The sequence below is a fragment of the Lampris incognitus genome, chromosome 16, assembly GCF_029633865.1.
Source record: "Lampris incognitus isolate fLamInc1 chromosome 16, fLamInc1.hap2, whole genome shotgun sequence".
NCBI classification, from domain to species: Eukaryota; Metazoa; Chordata; class Actinopteri; order Lampriformes; family Lampridae; genus Lampris; species Lampris incognitus.
The window spans coordinates 1810916-1836320 of record NC_079226.1 but is presented as its reverse complement, the minus strand read 5'-3'; the positions used below and the strand labels follow the sequence as shown (position 1 = coordinate 1836320).

Below are 25405 nucleotides of genomic sequence, written 5' to 3'. Positions count from 1 at the left end.
TTATTTTGCATTAAACTGGTACTGGTGAGATTTTTTGCATTAAATTGGTACTGGTGAATTATTTTGCATTAAACTGGTACTGGTGAGATTATTTTGCATTAAACTGGTACTGGTAAGATTGTTTGCATTAAACTGGTACTGGTGAGATTTTTTTGCATTAAACTGGTACTGCTCAGATTATGTTGCATTAAAATGGTATTGGTGAGATTATTTTGCATTAAACTGGTACCGCTGCGATTATTTTGCATTAAACTGGTACTGCTGAGATTTTTTTGCATTAAACTGGTACTGCTGAGATTATTTTGCATTAAACTGGTACTGGTGAGATTTTTTGCATTAAACTGGTACTGCTGAGATTATTTTGCATTAAACTGGTACTGCTGAGAGTATTTTGCATTAAACTGGTACTGGTGAGATTTTTTGCATTAAACTGGTACTGCTGAGATTATTTTGCATTAAACTGGTACTGCTGAGATTATTTTGCATTAAACTGGTACTGGTGAGATTTTTTGCATTAAACTGGTACTGCTGAGATTATTTTGCATTAAACTGGTACTGCTGAGATTATTTTGCATTAAACTGGTACTGGTGAGATTTTTTGCATTAAACTGGTACTGCTGAGATTATTTTGCATTAAAGTGGTACAGGTGGGCGGCAGATGTATGTTGAGTGTATGTCTTCACACCTGGCTCTGATTAAGACTAACTACAAAAAAACCCCCCAAAAAACTGGGTTGTAATGAGGACTCTATGCCTGAATGAACTACTCCTTACCTCTCTCCCCTTCCATCTTCTTCCTCCTCTTCCTCCTCGTCTTCTTCCTCCTCTTCCTCCTCATCGTCTTCTTCCTCCTCCTCCTCCTCATCAGATTCCTTATCTGAGTCATCAATGCGCCGATTACCGCGCCTCCTGGTCAGAGCCTCTTTCTCAACATCCTTTTGCTCCTCCCCGCTGGTCTCATCAGCTCCACCCCGGTTCTCCTCCTTCAGGTGTCTCTCCCTCATTCGCTCCCCTCTGCCCTCACTCCTCACACACCTCCTCCGCCCCTGAGCAGAGAGAGACAGACAGACAGACAGAAAGAGGTTAGTATGGAGTGATACCAGAGGAAGGTCCAGGCTTTAACTGACTGATTCATCATTGACTGCAACTATTCCCCAGTCCTCTGTGAATAGTACACATGGCCGTTGAAACTCTAGTTAATGGTCACACCATATTTGCATATGAAATTGGTCGTGGTTTTGGTCATTATGCATCTGTGCTGTTTATAAGGACCCTGACACACCAGGCCGATGGTCAGCTGTTGGCCAATGTCGGGCCGTCGGTGAGCGCGCGTGACCCTAGTTTTTGCAGTGTGTCCCGCAGTCGGCACTAGTTGGACCCGTCAGCAGCTTTTCGGCCAATTCAGCATGTTGAATTGGTGGATTCCGTCGGTGAGAGAGATCACTCTGATTGGCTGTTCAGCTTAGTGAATCAGTGCAGAACCTACATGCTAGCTGGCCGTTCGCTGTAATCTGCAGTGTGTTCAAGTGCTACTTTTCGGCCCATACGGCAGGCGATGTGAGGCGACGCAACAGTCCACCTTCGTCCCCGCTAGTTGGTTTGGTGTGTCTGGGCCCTAAGGTTGGGGATATCTGCAGACAGCTGAGACTGAAGAGGTCAGGTCACTCGGATAGGTGATGAAATGTTTCTCGCACTAAACGTTATGTCCAGATGAACTGATTCACCATTCTGTGGTCAGTGATTCTAGTAATAAAATGTACCACGTGTTGGTGTGTTCATTAGTCCACTTTACCAGTCATTATTACAAATCCATTTCACTTAGACCACTACCTGGTTGATGTCACCATTTCACAGCCAACTAGATGTTTAAAATGGTGACGTATGTGGTGTCTCACTGACAGTGTCCATGTACCAACTAGTGAGTTTCAAGGATTTTAACTGAAGATGGACGAACTAATGAAACCTCATTAAGACACTCTGCCAACTACTCACCCTGGAGGAAACATGTCTCTCCTTCACATCTCCCTTCTCACTCTCACACTCAGACTCCACCTCTTCCTTCGCCTTATCCTCAGCAGGCTCCATCTTGATGGGTGCAGAGTCCTTGAGCTCTACTCCTGCAGTCTTGTGATTGGACGGTGTTGGGGAAGGGCGAGGGTTGTTGTGATGGATGGTTCTGAAGGTGATTGCGGCTGAACGACAGTATTCCTCAAAACCATACAGGTACCTAACACCCACCCACACACACACGCACACACACACGCACACACGCACATACACACACACGCACACACACGCAGACACACACGCACAGTATTTATTCCATTTGTCCAGTTGAAGTAACAAGTGTTACATCGGTCTCTCACAGTAACGATGGAACTGGTTCAAGTCAAACCAGAACCAGTGGTCACACTTGACTTGTCACGTCTACAAGTCTTGGAGCGTCATAATAACACATTCAGCAACACTTTTCATTTGTTAAACACTAATTCTGTGTTTTTTTATATCTTCATCCGTAACTGTTCCCTGTTGTTTCAAGAACTGTGACTGGCCTGGGCCTCATTAATATTCATCATCTCATTAATATTCATTAATATTCATCAGCTGACCCTGACAGGTACAGTTAATTGTTGGTGGGGAGAGTGGGCGGGGATTCATATTTTGATATGATCCGATAAACTGTATGCAAATGAGTGTCTAATGACATCATGAGAACGAGAAGAAAATGTCAGCTGAGAGAAATTAAACTAGGGGGAGCTCTTTTAAAAAGAGAAAAGAAAAACCAAATTCTAATTTTCATGTTTTTTTCTCCAGAAGACAGACAATGTACAAAATGCATAAAGTAATAAGTAAATTAAAACATAATAATCATTCCACTTCAGCCCAACTTTAAATATCAGTTATCTCTTACAGGGACTGGTCAGATAGCCAAGAGAATCATGACATCACATGACTTCAGCCTAACATGCGAAACCATTCTCAGTATCATCACTCCTCCTGTCGCCCTGCACTGGTCTGACCACAAGAGTGTTACCATGTCTTCATGCTGTCGCCCTGCACTGGTCTGACCACAACAGTGTTACCATGTCTTTATGCTGTCGCCCTGCACTGGTCTGACCACAGCACTGTTACCATGTCTTCATGCTGTCGCCCTGCACTGGTCTGACCACAGCACTGTTACCATGTCTTCATGCTGTCGCCCTGCACTGGTCTGACCACAGCACTGTTACCATGTCTTCATGCTGTCGCCCTGCACTGGTCTGACCACAGCACTGTTACCATGTCTTCATGCTGTCGCCCTGCACGTGTCTGACCACAGCACTGTTACCATGTCTTCATGCTGTCGCCCTGCACGTGTCTGACCACAGCAATGTTACCATGTCTTCATGCTGTCGCCCTGCACTGGTCTGACCACAGCACTGTTACCATATCTTCATGCAGTCGCCCTGCACTGGTCTGACCACAGCACTGCTACCATGTCTTCATGCTGTAGCCCTGCACTGGTCTGACCACAGCACTGTTACCATGTCTTCATGCTGTAGCCCTGCACTGGTCTGACCACAGCACTGTTACCATGTCTTCATGCTGTAGCCCTGCACTGGTCTGACCACAGCACTGTTACCATGTCTTCATGCTGTAGCCCTGCACTGGTCTGACCACAGCACTGTTACCATGTCTTCATGCTGTAGCCCTGCACTGGTCTGACCACAGCACTGTTACCATGTCTTCATGCTGTAGCCCTGCACTGGTCTGACCACAGCACTGTTACCATGTCTTCATGCTGTCGCCCTGCACTGGTCTGACCACAGCACTGTTACCATATCTTCATGCAGTCGCCCTGCACTGGTCTGACCACAGCACTGTTACCATGTCTTCATGCTGTCGCCCTGCACTGGTCTGACCACAGCACTGTTACCATGTCTTCATGCAGTCGCCCTGCACTGGTCTGACCACAGCACTGTTACCATGTCTTCATGCTGTCGCCCTGCACTGGTCTGACCACAGCACTGTTACCATGTCTTCATGCTGTCGCCCTGCACTGGTCTGACCACAGCACTGTTACCATGTCTTCATGCTGTCGCCCTGCACGTGTCTGACCACAGCACTGTTACCATGTCTTCATGCTGTCGCCCTGCACTGGTCTGACCACAGCACTGTTACCATGTCTTCATGCTGTCGCCCTGCACTGGTCTGACCACAGCACTGTTACCATGTCTTCATGCTGTCGCCCTGCACTGGTCTGACCACAGCACTGTTACCATGTCTTCATGCTGTCGCCCTGCACTGGTCTGACCACAGCACTGTTACCATGTCTTCATGCTGTCGCCCTGCACGTGTCTGACCACAGCACTGTTACCATGTCTTCATGCTGTCGCCCTGCACTGGTCTGACCACAGCACTGTTACCATGTCTTGATGCTGTCGCCCTGCACTGGTCTGACCACAGCACTGTTACCATATCTTCATGCAGTCGCCCTGCACTGGTCTGACCACAGCACTGTTACCATGTCTTCATGCTGTCGCCCTGCACTGGTCTGACCACAGCACTGTTACCATGTCTTCATGCAGTCGCCCTGCACTGGTCTGACCACAGCACTGTTACCATGTCTTCATGCTGTCGCCCTGCACTGGTCTGACCACAGCACTGTTACCATGTCTTCATGCTGTAGCCCTGCACTGGTCTGACCACAGCACTGTTACCATGTCTTCATGCTGTCGCCCTGCACTGGTCTGACCACAGCACTGTTACCATATCTTCATGCTGTCGCCCTGCACGTGTCTGACCACAGCACTGTTACCATGTCTTCATGCTGTCGCCCTGCACGTGTCTGACCACAGCAATGTTACCATGTCTTCATGCTGTAGCCCTGCACTGGTCTGACCACAGCACTGTTACCATGTCTTCATGCTGTCGCCCTGCACTGGTCTGACCACAGCACTGTTACCATGTCTTCATGCTGTCGCCCTGCACTGGTCTGACCACAGCACTGTTACCATGTCTTCATGCTGTCGCCCTGCACGTGTCTGACCACAGCACTGTTACCATGTCTTCATGCTGTCGCCCTGCACTGGTCTGACCACAGCACTGTTACCATGTCTTCATGCTGTCGCCCTGCACGTGTCTGACCACAGCAATGTTACCATGTCTTCATGCTGTCGCCCTGCACTGGTCTGACCACAGCACTGTTACCATATCTTCATGCAGTCGCCCTGCACTGGTCTGACCACAGCACTGTTACCATGTCTTCATGCTGTAGCCCTGCACTGGTCTGACCACAGCACTGTTACCATGTCTTCATGCTGTAGCCCTGCACTGGTCTGACCACAGCACTGTTACCATGTCTTCATGCTGTAGCCCTGCACTGGTCTGACCACAGCACTGTTACCATGTCTTCATGCTGTAGCCCTGCACTGGTCTGACCACAGCACTGTTACCATGTCTTCATGCTGTCGCCCTGCACTGGTCTGACCACAGCACTGTTACCATGTCTTCATGCTGTCGCCCTGCACTGGTCTGACCACAGCACTGTTACCATGTCTTCATGCTGTCGCCCTGCACTGGTCTGACCACAGCACTGTTACCATATCTTCATGCAGTCGCCCTGCACTGGTCTGACCACAGCACTGTTACCATGTCTTCATGCTGTCGCCCTGCACTGGTCTGACCACAGCACTGTTACCATGTCTTCATGCTGTCGCCCTGCACGTGTCTGACCACAACACTGTTACCATGTCTTCATGCTGTCGCCCTGCACGTGTCTGACCACAGCAATGTTACCATGTCTTCATGCTGTAGCCCTGCACTGGTCTGACCACAGCACTGTTACCATGTCTTCATGCTGTCGCCCTGCACTGGTCTGACCACAGCACTGTTACCATGTCTTCATGCAGTCGCCCTGCACTGGTATGACCACAGCACTGTTACCATGTCTTCATGCTGTCGCCCTGCACTGGTCTGACCACAGCACTGTTACCATGTCTTCATGCTGTCGCCCTGCACTGGTCTGACCACAGCACTGTTACCATGTCTTCATGCTGTCGCCCTGCACTGGTCTGACCACAGCACTGTTACCATGTCTTCATGCTGTCGCCCTGCACTGGTCTGACCACAGCACTGTTACCATGTCTTCATGCTGTCGCCCTGCACTGGTCTGACCACAGCACTGTTACCATGTCTTCATGCTGTCGCCCTGCACGTGTCTGACCACAGCACTGTTACCATGTCTTCATGCTGTCGCCCTGCACGTGTCTGACCACAGCAATGTTACCATGTCTTCATGCTGTAGCCCTGCACTGGTCTGACCACAGCACTGTTACCATGTCTTCATGCTGTCGCCCTGCACGTGTCTGACCACAGCACTGTTACCATGTCTTCATGCTGTCGCCCTGCACTGGTCTGACCACAGCACTGTTACCATGTCTTCATGCAGTCGCCCTGCACTGGTCTGACCACAGCACTGTTACCATGTCTTCATGCTGTCGCCCTGCACTGGTCTGACCACAGCACTGTTACCATGTCTTCATGCAGTCGCCCTGCACTGGTCTGACCACAGCACTGTTACCATGTCTTCATGCTGTCGCCCTGCACTGGTCTGACCACAGCACTGTTACCATGTCTTCATGCTGTAGCCCTGCACTGGTCTGACCACAGCACTGTTACCATGTCTTCATGCTGTCGCCCTGCACTGGTCTGACCACAGCACTGTTACCATATCTTCATGCTGTCGCCCTGCACGTGTCTGACCACAGCACTGTTACCATGTCTTCATGCTGTCGCCCTGCACGTGTCTGACCACAGCACTGTTACCATGTCTTCATGCTGTCGCCCTGCACGTGTCTGACCACAGCAATGTTACCATGTCTTCATGCTGTAGCCCTGCACTGGTCTGACCACAGCACTGTTACCATGTCTTCATGCTGTCGCCCTGCACTGGTCTGACCACAGCACTGTTACCATGTCTTCATGCTGTCGCCCTGCACTGGTCTGACCACAGCACTGTTACCATGTCTTCATGCTGTCGCCCTGCACGTGTCTGACCACAGCACTGTTACCATGTCTTCATGCTGTCGCCCTGCACTGGTCTGACCACAGCACTGTTACCATGTCTTCATGCTGTCGCCCTGCACGTGTCTGACCACAGCAATGTTACCATGTCTTCATGCTGTCGCCCTGCACTGGTCTGACCACAGCACTGTTACCATGTCTTCATGCAGTCGCCCTGCACTGGTCTGACCACAGCACTGTTACCATGTCTTCATGCTGTAGCCCTGCACTGGTCTGACCACAGCACTGTTACCATGTCTTCATGCTGTCGCCCTGCACTGGTCTGACCACAGCACTGTTACCATGTCTTCATGCTGTAGCCCTGCACTGGTCTGACCACAGCACTGTTACCATGTCTTCATGCTGTAGCCCTGCACTGGTCTGACCACAGCACTGTTACCATGTCTTCATGCTGTAGCCCTGCACTGGTCTGACCACAGCACTGTTACCATGTCTTCATGCTGTAGCCCTGCACTGGTCTGACCACAGCACTGTTACCATGTCTTCATGCTGTAGCCCTGCACTGGTCTGACCACAGCACTGTTACCATGTCTTCATGCTGTCGCCCTGCACTGGTCTGACCACAGCACTGTTACCATGTCTTCATGCTGTCGCCCTGCACTGGTCTGACCACAGCACTGTTACCATGTCTTCATGCTGTCGCCCTGCACTGGTCTGACCACAGCACTGTTACCATATCTTCATGCAGTCGCCCTGCACTGGTCTGACCACAGCACTGTTACCATGTCTTCATGCTGTCGCCCTGCACTGGTCTGACCACAGCACTGTTACCCTGTCTTCATGCTGTCGCCCTGCACTGGTCTGACCACAGCAATGTTACCATGTCTTCATGCTGTCGCCCTGCACGTGTCTGACCACAGCAATGTTACCATGTCTTCATGCTGTAGCCCTGCACTGGTCTGACCACAGCACTGTTACCATGTCTTCATGCTGTCGCCCTGCACTGGTCTGACCACAGCACTGTTACCATGTCTTCATGCTGTCGCCCTGCACTGGTCTGACCACAGCACTGTTACCATATCTTCATGCTGTAGCCCTGCACTGGTCTGACCACAGCACTGTTACCATGTCTTCATGCTGTCGCCCTGCACTGGTCTGACCACAACAGTGTTACCATGTCTTCATGCAGTCGCCCTGCACTGGTCTGACCACAGCACTGTTACCATGTCTTCATGCTGTCGCCCTGCACTGGTCTGACCACAACAGTGTTACCATGTCTTCATGCAGTCGCCCTGCACTGGTCTGACCACAGCACTGTTACCATGTCTTCATGCTGTCGCCCTGCACTGGTCTGACCACAACAGTGTTACCATGTCTTCATGCAGTCGCCCTGCACTGGTCTGACCACAACAGTGTTACCATGTCTTCATGCTGTCGCCCTGCACTGGTCTGACCACAACAGTGTTACCATGTCTTCATGCTGCTCCATAACCCATGTGCGGATCCATACAAGGTGAATCAGGTCATCTGGACACAGTGTATAAGAAACATCATCACTCATTCAAGTGACTTTGTCAGTCTCACCTGACTGCAGGTGTCCCCACCCCCTTATAAACAATACAGTGCCTAACGACCCACACCAACGACCAGTTTCACATGCACATATGTGTGTGACATTAACTAGAGTTACAACGGCCATGTGTACTATTCACAGAGGATTTGGGAATGTTTGCAATCACAGCATTGTAAGATGGTGACAGATGTACTCTTAGACCCCCTCTCAGTTCAGGGATGGTCGTTTCCTCTTAACAGAGATGGCCTCTTTGACTCCCAGTTCAAACCGCCAAGACCCCGTCTCAGTTGGTTTCAAACGCCAAAACATGCTGCGCCAGAAGTTGGTCCACCCGAAGGATTGGGTCCCCCGGCACAAACAGAGCAATATAGTGTACGCTGTTAAGTGCCAGCAGGATTGCTGTGACTTGTACGTTGGGGAAACTAAACACACTGGCCAAGACGATGGCACAACACAGGAGAGCTTACATGTCAGACCAGGACTCCACAGTCTACACCATCTACAGGCCAGTGGCCACTCTTTCAAGGATGAGGATGTGCACATCCTTGATAGGGGAGGAACGGTGGTTTGAACGGGGCGTCAGAGGCCATCTATCTAAAGAGGAAACGGCCATCCCTGAACTGAGGGGAGGTCTAAGAGTACATCTGTCACCATCTTACAATGCTGTGCTTGCAAACATTCCCCAATCCTCTGAGAACAGTACACATGGCCATTGTAACTCTAGTTAATGGTCACACCCACATGTGCATACGAAACTAGTCATTGGTTTCGGTCGTTAGGCAGTATTGTTTATAAGGGTGGGGGTACCTGCAGTCAGGTGAGACTGAAGAGGTCACTTAGATGATGATGAAACTATCCGTTGATAAACGTTGTGTCCAGATGAACTGATTCAACCCTCTGTGACAGTTAACTCTAAACATTGAACATGAATACAGAAAAACCACCAGAATGGGGTTTATAATGTTTACACATGATGAATATAAAAAACCTACTTCCTGTAGGCGGTCTTGACATTGTAGGAAGCAGCAGAGTTGAGGACTGGGATTCCAAGGTCCATATAAACCTGTTTCCAGACCGTACCACTCTCAATCTGCCAGATGGACACATGCACATATGCACAAGGTAAAATATATACTTTGTTGGCTAATGTAAGAAACATTCCAATGCACTGGGCTCAGTGTCTCCAGAATTACTGGCCAGATGTATTCAGTGTTTTATCTATGTGCACACAGCAGCAGTGTATTGCAGCTGTAGAAGTTTCACTGGCCTGCTGTGAGATGTAAACATGTTCTGACCATCTGCTCTGGTGTTGCCAACAACTGCTGCACATGAACCATGTCCCCATAGACTGTTACTGCTGTCTGGTCACATGACCCATCTCTCCATAGACTGTTACTGCTGTCTGGTCACATGAACCATCTCCCCATAGACTGTTACTGCTGTCCTGTCACATGACCCATCTCTCCATAGACTGTTACTGCTGTCTGGTCACATGACCCATCTCTCCATAGACTGTTACTGCTGTCTGGTCACATGACCCAACCCCCCATAGACTGTTACTGCTGTCTGGTCACATGACCCATCTCCCCATAGACTGTTACTGCTGTCTGGTCACATGAACCATCTCCCCATAGACTGTTACTGCTGTCTGGTCACATGAACCATCTCTCCATAGACTGTTACTGCTGTCCTGTCACATGACCCATCTCTCCATAGACCGTTACTGATGTCCGGTCACATGACCCATCTCTCCATAGACTGTTACTGCTGTCTGGTCACATGAACCATCTCCCCATAGACTGTTACTGCTGTCCTGTCACATGACCCAACCCCCCATAGACTGTTACTGCTGTCTGGTCACATGAACCATCTCTCCATAGACTGTTACTGCTGTCTGGTCACATGACCCGTCTCCCCATAGATTGTTACTGCTGTCTGGTCACATGACCCATCTCCCCATAGACTGGTACTGCTGTCTGGTCACATGAACCATCCCCCATAGACTGTTACTGATGTCTGGTCACATGAACCATCTCCCCATAGACTGTTACTGCTGTCTGGTCACATGAACCATCTCCCCATAGACTGTTACTGCTGTCTGGTCACATGAACCATCTCCCCATAGACTGTTACTGATGTGTGGTAACATGAACCATCTCCCCATAGACTGTTACTGCTGTCTGGTCACACGAACCATCTCCCCATAGACTGTTACTGATGTGTGGTCACATGACCCATCTCCCCATAGACTGGTACTGCTGTCTGGTCACATGAACCATCTCCCCGTAGACTGTTACTGCTGTCTGGTCACATGAACCATCTCCCCATAGACTGTTACTGCTGTCTGGTCACATGAACCATCTCCCCATAGACTGTTACTGATGTGTGGTAACATGAACCATCTCCCCATAGACTGTTACTGATGTGTGGTAACATGAACCATCTCCCCATAGACTGTTACTGCTGTCTGGTCACATGAACCATCTCCCCATAGACTGTTACTGATGTGTGGTAACATGAACCATCTCCCCATAGACTGTTACTGCTGTCTGGTCACACGAACCATCTCCCCATAGACTGTTACTGATGTGTGGTCACATGACCCATCTCCCCATAGGCTGGTACTGCTGTCTGGTCACATGAACCATCCCCCATAGGCTGTTACTGATGTCTGGTCACATGAACCATCCCCCATAGACTGTTACTGATGTCTGGTCACATGAACCATCTCCCCATAGACTGTTACTGCTGTCTGGTCACATGAACCATCTCCCCATAGACTGTTACTGATGTGTGGTAACATGAACCATCTCCCCATAGACTGTTACTGCTGTCTGGTCACATGAACAATCTCCCCATAGACTGTTACTGCTGTCTGGTCACATGAACCATCTCCCCATAGACTGTTACTGATGTCTGGTCACATGAACCATCTCTCCATAGACTGTTACTGCTGTCTGGTCACATGAACCATCTCCCCATAGACTGTTACTGATGTCTGGTCACATGAACCATCTCCCCATAGACTGTTACTGCTGTCTGGTCACATGAACCATCTCCCCATAGACTGTTACTGCTGTCTGGTCACACGAACCATCTCCCCATAGACTGTTACTGATGTGTGGTCACATGAACCATCTCCCCATAGACTGTTACTGATGTCTGGTCACATGAACCATCTCCCCATAGACTGTTACTGCTGTCTGGTCACATGAACCATCTCCCCATAGACTGTTACTGATGTCTGGTCACATGAACCATCTCTCCATAGACTGTTACTGCTGTCTGGTCACATGAACCATCTCCCCATAGACTGTTACTGATGTCTGGTCACATGAACCATCTCTCCATAGACTGTTACTGATGTCTGGTCACATGAACCATCCCCCCATAGACTGTTACTGCTGTCTGGTCACAGCGGTGGGTCGTGGCCAGAGTGTATGCTCAGAATATTTTTCTCACAGCGAGATAAGAACAGTACAACACCAGTGAGTCACAAGACACTGAGCACCCAGCTGCAAAAGATGGCATTGGCTTAATGTTAGGTAGGTTTAGCAGTTTAAATTAATGTTCATAAAGTATTCTACTTTCATGTGATAACCAACTCCAACAGTGTTTATGTTCGGCAAGCTAACCTTCAAATGATCTACAAATATCATAGGCTAGCTAGAAAAGAGAAGATGGACAGATACTGACTTTATGACAGCCTCCCAGATGGTAAACCAGCCTGAAGAGCTTGAAGAGGTTGAGGTCTTTATAGCCGAGGACTGGAGGCTTGTTAATAGGAGTCCCTGCAGGTTGGGTTTAAAAATCAGAGTGACATATTCATCAGCAAACAAAATCAGCATTATTAATGATGACACCAGATACAGTAGGCCATGTCAAGTCTGAACACTGTACGTGCCTATCCGTGCTAACAGGGCAGTGTGATTAGTCGCACTGTGACCCATAACATTGTGCTACACAAACACACAACATCTAGACACAACAAGCAGACTGAACAGGAGTCTCCTCAGACACTACCAGAAACCACATGACCAGTGAGGAACACAGATTCACACTCTCAGTGAGCGGTACACAACTAACACGACTTACAATTGTTGCACAATGGGTACGTAAAAGTTGAATTTCACATCTTGCAGGTCACATTCAATCGTTCCGATTCCCAAACTTCCGTTTTTGTTTTTTTCCCCTTTTTATCCACAATTCTACATGTACTACCAAATTTCCTCTTGGGGATGAATAAAGTATTTTGATTCTGATAATAAAATCAGTATCATTTATGAAACCACCTACCAACATCTGGGAGTACAGACTAGGGGCACAGACTAGGGGTAAAGACAAGCAGGTACAGACTAGGGGGTACAGACTAGGGGTAAAGAGTAGTGGGTACAGACTAGGGGGTACAGACTAGGGGTAAAGACTAGCGGGTACAGATTAGGGGTACAGACTAGGGGTAACAATAGGGTCATGTCTCACCTCTGTCTTCCATGAATTTATATAGCTGCTGCAGGAATTGGTCTCTCTCCTCTGGGTCTGGCTCCTCCTCCGGCTGCAAGTGAAACAAAAGGAGAGAGACAGACAGGTTAAGGTCTATCTGTCTATCCAGTCATCTCATCACATCCACCTATAAAACAGTCAACAGAACCAGTGCCTATGTTTTGTGAATGTATATAAATGGGGCAATAGAGATGGCATTGATTAATTAAATTTGATTTCTAATATCAGCAATCCCTGTTGATATTTACCAGTTCTACTGTATGTACTAGTCATACCATGATATGCTGTGCTCATATTATATTTACCAGTTCTACTATATGTACTAGTCATACCATGATATGCTCTGCTCATATTATATTTACCAGTTCTACTATATGTACTGGTCATATCATGATATGCTCTGCTCATATTATATTTACCAGTTCTACTATATGTACTAGTCATACCATGATATGCTCTGCTCATATTATATTTACCAGTTCTACTGTATGTACTAGTCATACCATGATATGCTCTGCTCATATTATATTTACCGGTTCTACTATATGTACTAGTCATACCATGATATGCTCTGCTCATATTATATTTACCAGTTCTACTATATGTACTAGTCATAACATGACATGCTCTGCTCATATATTTACCAGTTCTACTATATGTACTAGTCATACTATGATATGCTGTGGTCATATTATATTTACCAGTTCTACCATATGTACTAGTCATACTATGATATGCTGTGGTCATATCATATTTACCAGTTCTACTATATGTGCTAGTCATAACACGATATGCTCTGATATTATATTTACCAGTTCTACTATATGTACTAGTCATACCATGATATGCTCTGCTCATATTATATTTACCAGTTCTACTATATGTACTAGTCATACCATGATATGCTCTGCTCATATTATATTTACCAGTTCTACTGTATGTACTAGTCATATCATGATATGCTCTGCTCATATTATATTTACCAGTTCTACTATATGTACTAGTCATACCATGATATGCTCTGCTCATATTATATTTACCGGTTCTACTATATGTACTAGTCATACCATGATATGCTCTGCTCATATTATATTTACCAGTTCTACTATATGTACTAGTGATAACATGACATGCTCTGCTCATATTATATTTACCAGTTCTACTATATGTACAAGTCATACTATGATATGCTGTGGTCATATTATATTTACCAGTTCTACTATATGTACTAGTCATACTATGATATGCTGTGGTCATATCATATTTACCAGTTCTACTATATGTGCTAGTCATAACACGATATGCTCTGATATTATATTTACCAGTTCTACTGTATGTACTAGTCATAACATGATATGCTCTGCTCATATTATATTTACCAGTTCTACTATATGTACTGGTCATATCATGATATGCTCTGCTCATATTATATTTACCAGTTCTACTATATGTACTAGTCATACCATGATATGCTCTGCTCATATCATGTTTACCAGTTCTACACGAGTCATATGATGATAATTACTTGTCATGATATTTACTGGTCATACTATGACTCTCCCATCATTGTTCCATCATCCATGACCATTCAAAGCTCACAGGAATATTTGCTCCATTTACTGTCAGTGGGTTGGAGCCTTACCTCACCTTTAACCTCCTAACTATTGGTGACCCAAGATTTGGAGCCTTTTCTACCATTACAGAAAGAGTCTGTCAAGCACAGCCTGCACTGTCCCTTTATCACAGTGTCACAGTGTAGTAGTCTTTCTAATATATGGTGTTTACATTGCACAGTGTAATTTTTTATTTTTTTTATTTTGAGCCAGCTAGTTGAGGTGGTGCAACATCTGATGAGGATGCCTCCTGGGTGCCTTCCTTTGGAGGTTTTCCGGGTAAATCCAACTGGGAGGAGACCCCGGGGTAGACCCAGAACTCGCTGGAAGGACTACATGTCCAATCTGACCTGGGAACGCCTTGGGATCCCCCAGGAGGAGCTGGAGGGCGTTGCTGGGGACAGGGACGTCTGGAGTGCCCTACTTAGCTTGCTGCCACCACGACCCAACTCCAGAAAAGCGGCTGATGATGAAATGAGATGTTGTTGTACATGCATGTTCTGTACATGCAACATCAATTGCACGTTGTCTGTCTTGGGAGAGAGAGCCTCCTCTGTTGCTCTCCTAGAGGTTTCTTCCTATTTTTTCTCCCTGTTAAAGGAGTTTTTTTGGGAGTTGTTCCTTATCTGATGCGAGGGTCTAAGGACAGGATGTTGTGCTGCTGTAAAGCCTCCTGAGGCAAATTTTTCATTTGTGAAATTGGGCTATACAAATAACATTGACTTAACTTGAAAGTGTAATAATATTTAGAATGTACAGTATAATAGCATTTATAGTGTCCAGTATTTATAGTGCAGTATAATAGTGTTTATAGTATCCAGTATTTATAGTGCAGTGTAATAGTGTTTGTAGTGTAAAGTATCAGTGTTTACAGTGTACAATGTAATAGTTTTTAATGATACACAGCAGGGATGGAAATTAGCACCCGCTACACGCCAAATGCGGGTGGATTTGCGTATTGGCGGGTGGATTTGCTCAACCTACCAGCCACGGTGGCGGGTAAAGAAAAGTAGCAATTTGTGACATACTGAATCACGAATCTGCCTTATTTTCCCCCCTATGACCTGCCCTACTCTGCCTCTGATTGGCTAGTACTTGTTGCCATTGTTGGTTAGGCAATCAGAGGCAGAGTATAGGGACGCTTGTCTTGCGAGTCTGCTAATTCCCACAGACACTTCCGAGGACGAGGAGAGAGCCAGAAAACACAATGTGGCGTCACATCGCAGGGGTTAAGAGGTCTGCAGAGAAAACATCCCAGCAGGAGACAGGTTAAAGAGGCGAAGATGAAATGAAAAGGTTTTTTTAATGAGAAGTGGAGAATAACTGACAACGGAGACAGAGAGTCCCGTGATTGGTTAGTTTACGAGGAGACAAGCCAGACAATGTTCTGTTGGGTATGTCGTCAACACGCTTCGGATGCCGACAAGAAAGCTAAGTTTCATTAAAGGGACTAAAAACCTAAAATTGGAAGCCATAAAAGACCATGAATCATCCAAATGCCACATCCATGTAATAAAGATAGTACAGGGGAAATCGACCCCGCAGGATACCGCTGCCATGAACACGTCCCAGTTGGAGAAGATGAGCCTACTGTTTAGAAATGCCCACGCAATCGCCAGAAAAGGAAGGCCATTTACAGATTACGTGTGGCAATGCAAGTAAATTGTAATTTTTTAAAAATCTATTCGCTAACGTTAGATGAAGTGTTGAATTAAGGTCAGAATATAGCTGTCATGTAATGTCATTAGCTAGCTAACGATACGTGTAGTTAGCAAGTAAATGGTCATTTACTAACGTTAGATTAAGTGTTGAATTAAGACCCATACTGACACAATTCCTTCTACTTGTTACAGTCTTGATTTATGTAATAATAAAGGGAATTTTGGTGGCACTGATACACTGGTTATTTTTTGACAAATATGTTAAATGTTTTAAAGGTAGTGTACACAATTTTGAAAACCATAGAAGAGTAAACTAGATTTTGAAAATAGTATTTTAAGAGTTTAAATATTTAAAAAAGCCTATTGCTTGAATATTGTAGAACTTGTTTTATTATTTTTCACATGCAGTTACACACTGCCGGTTAAAACAAGAAAGTGGCTGGTAAAGAAATTGAGTGGCTGGTAGATTTTGGAATCCACCAGCCACAGTGGCAGGTGGACAAGAAAGTTAATTCCCACCCCTGATACACAGTGTAATATGTTTATAGTGTATACACTGCGTGCACAATTATTAGGCAAGTTGTATTTTTGACGATTAATTTTGTTTCTTAACAACTACAGCGCTCTCGCTCAATCCAAAATGTTAATAAAGCTGAAACCTGAATATTTAAGAAAGTAAAAGTCAGTTTTGTCTTTCTTAAGAGAATATCTCAGTGTTTACAATTATTTGGCAAATATTGGTGCGCAGAATTATTAGGCAACTAAATGAAAAACAAATATTTTCCCATCTCACTTGTTTATTTTCATCTGTTAAAGTGAAAATAATGAACAAACCGAAAATTTACAAATAAACATTTCTAACATTTCCACAAAAAAAAAAAAAAATCAGTGACCAATATAGCCACCCTTCTTTTCAATAACCGTCACAAGCCTTCCATCCATGGAGTCTGTCAATTTCTTTATCTGTTGACAATCAACTTTTTGTGCAGCAGCAACCACAGCCTCCCAGACACTGTTCAGAGAGGTGTACCATTTTCCTTCATGGTAAATCTCCTGTTTAAGAAGAGCCCATAAGTTCTCAATAGGGTTTAAGTCAGGTGAGGAAGGGGCCATGTCATTTTCCTGTCATCTTTAAGGCCTTTACTGGCAAGCCATGCAGTGGAGTACTTTGATGCATGTGATGGAGCACTGTCCTGCATAAAAATCATGGTCTTCTTGAGCTTTTTTCTGTACCACTGCTTAAAGAAAGTGTCCTCTAAAAACTGGCAGTAGTTCTGGGAGTTGATTTTTTAAGTCCATCTTCAACCCGAAAAGGTCCAACTAGGTCATCTTTAATGATACCAGCCCATACCAGAACCCCACCTCCACCTTGCTGGCGTCTGAATCGAAGTGGAGCTTTGTGCCCATTACTGATCCAGCCACGGGCCCATCCATCTGGTTCGTCAAGAGTCACTCTCATTTCATCAGTCCATACAACCTTTGAAAAATCTGTCTTCAGGTATTTCTTGGCCCAGTCTTGACATTTCCACTTATGTGTCTTGTTCAATGGTGGTCAGATTTCAGCCTTCCTTACCTTGGCCATGTCTCTGAGCACTGAACACCTTGCACTTGTGGGTACTCCAAGTAGGTTACAGTTCTGGAATATGCCAGCACTGGGGGACAATGGGTTCCTAGTAGCTTCACGCTTGATTTTTCGTAAATCTTTGGCAGTTAATTTGCGTCTTTTTTTCTCAACACCTTTCTTTAGACCCTGTTGACTTTTTGCAACAAAACGTTTTAGTTCTGTGATCATGACCGAATATCTTTGCAATTTCAAGCATGCTGCATCCCTCTGAAAGATTTTTTTTTACAATTTTTGACTTTTCAGAGTCAGTCAAATCTCTTTTTCGGCCCATTTTGCCTGAGGAAAATAATCTAATAATTATGCACACCTTGATATAGGGTGTTGATCTCCTTAGGCCACACCCTCCCTCATTACACAAATACACATCACCTGATATGCTCAAATCCAATAAGCACTCAAGTTTATACAGTTTGGAGTTGGAAAATATGCATAAAAATGGTGATATGGTCAAAATACTCACTTGCCTAATAATTGTGCACAGTGTAGTTTAAAGTGTCATAGTGTGTACAATGTAATAGTGTTTATAATGCACAGTGTAACAGTGTTTATAGTGTACAGGAGAGGTGGGATTAAGTCACACATGTGCAAGTCATAAGCAAGTCTCAAGTCTTAACCTTCAAGTATCAAGCAAGTCCCAAGTTACTGTGGTGAGAATCAAGCAAGTAAAGTGGAGTCCCAGCTGTAAGTCAAGCAAGACAAGTGGAGTCCGAGCTGTAAGTCAAGTAATACAAGTCAAGTCATTGCTCAGGTCAAGCAAGTCACAAGTCAAGTCATAGGAAATTCTGATTACCTACCCGAGTTTCCACATGTAAATCAGTTAAAAGTCAGTAGTCATGCAAAGTTGAGTTTTAGTTCAACATTAACAAGAACTGTTTAACTATTGCAGCCTGCTTTTGTGTCGATGCAGTTGCCCACTGGGGACCAGGGGTTCGCGTCCCGGTCTTGTCAGATCCAACTATGGCCGGACTCGATGAAGCAGCAATAATTGGCAACGCTGTCTTCGGGAGGGGAGCGGGGTCGGCTTGTGTTTATCACATGAATGCGTCTCTGTGTGTGTCGGAAAAAGCAGTGGTTCGGCCTGGATTCACCTTGTCACAAAAGTGGCGAAGCGTCTCTTTCGGGACTGCCGGCCGGAGAGATGCAGTTGGCTAACGCATGCAGTACGAGGGTGGGTGTTTGAACTAAAATAGGGATCGATTGGCCACTAAATTGGGAGAAAATCAGAAATAAATTACAAAAAAAAAAAACGATTGCAGCCTGCTTACTGCTTACTTAGCCCCTTCAGGAGGGTCCCACCATTTCTCCTTGGTCTATTAATGCATCCGTCTAAGGCGCTTCTATATGACACTGTCATTGTTTTACTTAACCATTTCTCTGCACAAAAAGTATTACATCAAAGCCAAATACAACTGAATAGTGTATAAAATAAAAACAAGTATATAAAAATAAATAAAAAAATATATAGCCTAAAATGTAAACATTACTGACATTACTAAACATTACTCAAAAAACGTGAAAACTTATTATTCAAACTATTCAAGAAAAATTATTTTATTATGCCACTAAATACTGACATTACTAAATATTACATCACACCATGTCATGGGGAGCCGGACACCTTGGAGAATGGTGGTGTGGACATGAGGAGCCGGACACCTGGGAGGAATGGTGGTGTGGACATGAGGAGCCTGACACTTGGGAGGAATGGTGGTGTTGACATGAGGAGCCTGACACCTGGGAGGAATGGTGGTGTTGACATGAGGAGCTTGACACCTGGGAAGAATGGTGGTGTGGACATGAGGAGCCTGACACCCGGGAGGAATGGTGGTGTGGACAGCGGATCACAGGGACAGCAGTGGTTGCTAACTTATTTGTAGATGCACTCTCCTGGAACCCTTTCCGAGCTTTTCCCCATGGATTGTGGAGTAAAGCAAGGCTGTGTTCTAGCACCTACGTTATTTTCCATATACCTTGTTGCTCTCTTGCAGAAGACAGGTCGGTCACTCGACGGTAAAGTAAACATCCGTTACCGCTTCGATGGCAGCCTGTTCAATCTCCAGTGTCATCATTGAGCTTCAATATGCCGATGATAATGCTGCTCCTGCCATGACTCCAGAAGGTCTTCAGTCGATCACCAACTCCTTTGTTCAGGCCTACGAAACTTTTGGCTTTTCTGTGAACATCAAGAAAATCAAAACACTTGCTGTTGCGCCTCAGGATACCCCCAGAAGTTCCGCTTCAAATCACCATCCATGGCCAACCTATAGAACAAGTTCAATCCTTTCAGTACCTTGGAAGTATCCTCGAAGAAACATGCAGTCTAGAAGCGGATATCACCAACAGACTGAAAGCTGCCCACACTGCCTTTGGCCGACTTTCTCACCGTGTTTTCAATGATTGTGATCTCAAGACATCAACCGAAATCATGGTTTACCATGCAGTGGTTCTTTCAACCCTCCTGTACGGTTGTGAAGGCTGGACCCTCTACAAGTACCAAATTCATAAACTAGAACGCTTCCACCAGCAAAAATTGAGAAGCATTCTGGGAATTTCCTGGCAAGAACGGGTCACCAACAATCTAGTTCTTGAAAGAGCCAATCTCCTTTCCATCAAGATGATAACTGAACATCACCAGCTGTGGTGGCTTGGCCACATCCAGAGGATGCCAAACGACAGACTCCTGAAACAAATTTTATACTCCGAACTGACTGAAGGTCAAAGAAAAAGAGAAGCTCCCAAAAAACGCTACAAGGACTGTATCAAGGGAACGCTGAGCACCTTCAACATTGACCCTAAGAACTGGGGAAAAAAGTAGCGGAAAATCGAAAGCACTGGAGAGCTGCCTGCCTGGCTGGTTCCATCAAGACTGAAACTGACAAACGAATGCATGCGGAAGAAAAGTGCTGCCACCGAAAAATCCGCCAAGAACAGAGATCCGCAGGAATGGGTCCACCCCCTACTATCCCCTGTCCACACTGTTCCAGCCTCTTCTATTCTCGTCTTGGACTGTCAAACCATCTCCGTTTCAAGCACACACCTTAATCTCTTGGAATGGGTCCTCAGACATGAGTGACGCCAATGACTACTTAGATGGAGGCAAGACTGCTTCAACTTGACAAGTTATATTAAAGTGAAATATCCCTTTAACGTTGTGGCAAAGATGCTAGCTAGTGTGGATATAGACAGGGCAAAATAAGATCAAAACAACAACAAATAGGAAAAACTAAGGAGGTTATTATTGACTTTAGAAAGACAAGTGCCCACCATAGTACGTGGCGAGAGTTGGCAGTGTTAAGTTCCTGGGAGTTCCCATCACAGAGGACCTCTCCTGGTCCTCACATGTCACTCTGCTCTCCAAGAAGGCTCAGCAGTATGGGAACTGCAAGGCCTACGACCACAACTCCCTAGAGCGGATAGTGAAGACAGCTGGAAAGATCATAGAAACTGCTCTCCCATCCATCCAGACCATCTATGATGCACAGTGCACCCGGAAGACTCTCAGCATTGTGAAGGACCCCACCCACCCTTCCCACATCTACTTCACCCTTCTACCCTCTGGCATGAGGTACCGGAGGACCTGTTCTGCCTCCACCAGACTATACAACAGTTTCATTCCTCAGGCTGTGAGGTTCCTCAACAGCCTGAACACTTAGACCTTCCATAAAATGACTTTTACCATCTTACTCACTGTCCGTGTCAGGTGTGCTTGTGATGTTAAGGTCTGTGAAGTAATTTTTGTTTTTAATGTTCTTTTTGTTTTTAATATTTATTGCATGTTATCTGTTTTTATGTGGCACTGTGGTCCATGTGAAACGTAATTTCCTTCCCTTGTATGTATGAGACATGCATATAAGGCGATGACAAATAAAACCAGTCTAAGTCTAAAATGAATAGCATGTCCCATAAAAGTCAGGAATGCTTGAAGAATGCCATTTTGTGGCTTACTAAAACCATTATACTTGAATAGTTTGAATAAGTTTTCATGGCCTGATGTAATGTTTAGTAATGTCAGTATTTAGTGGCATACTAAAATCACTATACTTTAATAGTTTGAATAAGTCATGATAAGGATCTGAAACCTATAAACAGAATAAATCAGAGCCTCTAGGTGGCGGTATACAAATGAGAACGGATAAGAACAGTCAATCGCCCCTACATATGTTATAAAAGATCATCTGCCACACATGGCGTCAGGACATGAACAAAGGAATTTTCCAAAAGTGCTCACTCTTTGCATCTCCATGGAAATATATATCCCTTTAACTTGGTCGCAAAGATGCTAGCTAGTGTGAATATTCCCAAACCAAACACATCACACATCTATATGGAGAAGACTGCTTAGTTAGCTCATTCCCCCCTCCCCCTTTTCCTCCCCAATTGTACTTGGCCAGTTACCCCATTCTTCCGAGCTGTCCTGGTCACTGCTCCACCCACTCTGCTGATCCGGGGAGGGCTGCAGACTACCACATGTCTTCTCCGATACATGTGGAGTCGCCAGCCCCTTCTTTTCACCTGACAGTGAGGAGTTTCACCAGGGGGACGTAGCGCATGGGAGGATCACGCTATTCCCCCCAGTTCCCCCTCCCCCCTGAACAGGTGCCCCGACCAAGGCACTAGAGTGCAGCAACCAGGACACACCCACATCCGGCTTCCCTCCCGCAGACATGGCCAATTGTGTTTGTAGGGACGCCCGACCAAGCCGGAAGTAACACGGGGATTCGAACTGGAGATCCCTGTGTTGTTAGGCAACGGAAAAGACTGCTACACTACCCGGACACCTGATCATTCTCTTTTTAACAAATATGAAGAAAATCAAACGTTTTCATTCAAAACTGACGGACCTTGAAGGTCAATTCATCTCTTTCTAGATCCTGTATCACACGTACATGGGAAGTGGAATTACACTGGTAGCGATCTTGCTGCCTAGAAACATGAGGTGAACAGCAACTTACAATGCATTGCACTGGCAAAAAATGAATGCATGGGAAGCTCCAGTCCATTATAAATCTAGCATAACATTAACGTATCTTATGTCTTCTCAATAAAATGCATAATCGATTCGAAGCCTGCTTAAACTTTAAGCGATGTTAGCGTTAGCATACTTTAGCTTTTTAGCTAACATTTGACTCGTTTGACCAGCCAATAAATTCGCGAAAAAGACACATTCACATACCTTTCTTTGTGGGTTTTGTAGTGACGGATGAAATTGGATGTTGTGGTGGTCGTGTCACTGAGTTTTGAGCTGCAGATCTTGCATACCGCTGTTCTCTTCTTACTACAGTCATCCACAACATAATCCTTGTATCCAAACTGTATTATTTTTGGACTAGGTCCCTCCATGATTGCTGCCTCTGTGTTGGCCGCTGCTGCTCTGCCGCGTCCTAGTAGGTTGCCAGGTTTGTGGACATTGCTCTCGAAATCACCCAATCAAGTTTCAAAAACAAAACGTAAGTTCTCAATATCTAGAAAAATTCAGATATTTAATTTAAAAAAAAAATCAAGTCCTTCCGAGTCATCTGTCTCAAGTCTAAGTCAAGTCTCAAGTCATGAATACCAAGTCAAAGTCAAGTCCAGTCTTTTATCAGTTAGTCAAGCAAGTCTCAAGTCCTCAAATTTGCGACTCGAACCCCCCATCTCTGGTGTAAGTGTAAGTGTTTATAGTGCACAGTGTAATAGTGTTTAGAGATAGATAGTGCACTATTAAGTGTTAATGTGTCTATGATATCAGTTGCTTAAAGTCACATTTTTAATCATCACTTTCCTTTTTTGCAATTCTGAAAATGCAATGGAAAAAAAACCAACCATGCCTTGTTCACTCCAAACGGTTCCCAGTAAGGACGCCTCACAAAGGTACCCTGTGGAACAACAAGTATAGAGGCTGCTAGCATGGATGGCCCGTTAGCTGTAGCGTGCTGTTCTGTAGGCTCTCACCTCTTCTTTAATGCTTTTCTTCTTTTTCTTCTCATCTTCCTCCTCCTCTTCCTCCTCTTCACTCTCCTTGTCTTCTTCATCCTCCTCTTCCTCATCACTAGAGGAGGAGTCAAGGATCTGACTCATGTCCATTTTCCAAACTTCTGGAACCTCTTGGCTTCTCAGGAAACATTGGGCTCCTTCATGACCTGGAGGAAATCAGGAGAGGAAAGAAAAGGTAGAAAAGGAGTTAACCATTTGAACTGAGAATTTAGGTGAATTGTGGGAGAGGCTATTACACTTCAGCTGGAACATTTGGCCTTTAACTTGAGTTAATACAAACTAGCAGCAACTTTATCAGATAACCAACCATCCTGTGGATGCCCTGTTCTATTCTAAACATCTAATAAACTAGCAGAATAATGTGGGCTGTTGGTGCATTCTGGAATGTTTACCTTTCCTGCAGATGAACTCAGGCTTCATGATACCGTCAGCTGTGATGACAGTGATGTCCTTCCGGGCCACAGTGTAACTAACAAGATGAGAGAAGCAATCAGAGAAGAGCAGTCTAATCTGAGTTGTCTACAGTGTTCATTAAAACCTTTTCATTTAAGAAGTGGAAAAATTACAAATACAATCTAAATAAAGCAGTGAAGCTGCAGAATCCCTATTGTAGTCGGTGGTATTATTCTTCCGTGTTATTATTTTTCTGCCCTAAATGTGTCTGGATTTAAAAATATGTAAGACCTAGAGCAACCAAATTAGGCAGGTAAGTTTAAAACTTCCCCAAAACTCCATCTTTGCTGAGCAAGAGTGAAAGTGACGCTGTGTGACTCCTGTCTGTCATGCAGTGTATTCAGTGCAGCGGCCAGGCCCTCGCGATAATTTCCGAGGCAGACAGCCGTGGTAGTGCTGCTTTTTTTTCCACAAACCAATATTAATTTCCACACACGAATGTCTATTTGCTCGTTTTTTTTTTACAATACAGTTATACATTTGAATTCGGAATGTTCATTGACAGCCCTAATACATGTGCAGGTACACTCCATATGATAACATCTGGAGTTGGGTCAGAATCTGACAGTTTGACGCTGCTTGGACTGTTGATTACCACTGCAGCTACATCTGATCATTTTACTGGATTGGCACTTAACCAGGGAAAACCAAATGTGCAACGTATGTAAAGTGCCCCCCCCTTTCCTCCCCAATTGTATCGGGCCAATTACCCCACTCTTCTGCGCTGTCCTGGTCACTTCTCCACCCCCTCTGCCGATCCGGGGAGGGCTGCAGACTATCACATGTCTCCTCCAATACATGTGGAGTCACCAGCCGCTTCTTTTCACCTGACAGTGAGGAGTTTCACCAGGGGGACGTAGCACGTGGGAGGATCACAATATTCCCCCCAGCCCCCCCTCCCCCGACCGACCGACCAGAGGAGGTGCTAGTGAAGCGACCAGGACACATACCCACATCCAGCTTCCCGCCCGCAGACACAGCCAATTGCGTAGGTAGGGACGCCA

General features: G+C 45.4%; 1 protein-coding gene and 1 non-coding gene across 3 annotated transcripts in view; both read right to left on the bottom strand.

Annotated features, from left to right (window-relative positions):
• arid4a (AT rich interactive domain 4A (RBP1-like)) overlaps nucleotides 1-25405 on the bottom strand; it is a 68590-nt gene that overhangs the window by 18120 nt on the left and 25065 nt on the right. For both annotated transcript variants that reach the window (XM_056296128.1, XM_056296129.1), the window contains exons 10-16: nucleotides 24341-24417; nucleotides 23907-24094; nucleotides 13057-13129; nucleotides 12274-12368; nucleotides 9570-9667; nucleotides 1992-2226; nucleotides 774-1045 (exon numbers count right to left, since the gene is read on the bottom strand). In XM_056296128.1, the coding sequence (XP_056152103.1) occupies nucleotides 774-1045; nucleotides 1992-2226; nucleotides 9570-9667; nucleotides 12274-12368; nucleotides 13057-13129; nucleotides 23907-24094; nucleotides 24341-24417 (1038 nt within the window). The remainder of the gene's footprint in view (nucleotides 1-773; nucleotides 1046-1991; nucleotides 2227-9569; nucleotides 9668-12273; nucleotides 12369-13056; nucleotides 13130-23906; nucleotides 24095-24340; nucleotides 24418-25405) is intronic.
• Nucleotides 2916-2996, bottom strand: LOC130126939 (small nucleolar RNA SNORD53/SNORD92). The gene has a single exon (XR_008811786.1). It is a non-coding gene; the product is annotated as a small nucleolar RNA SNORD53/SNORD92 (small nucleolar RNA).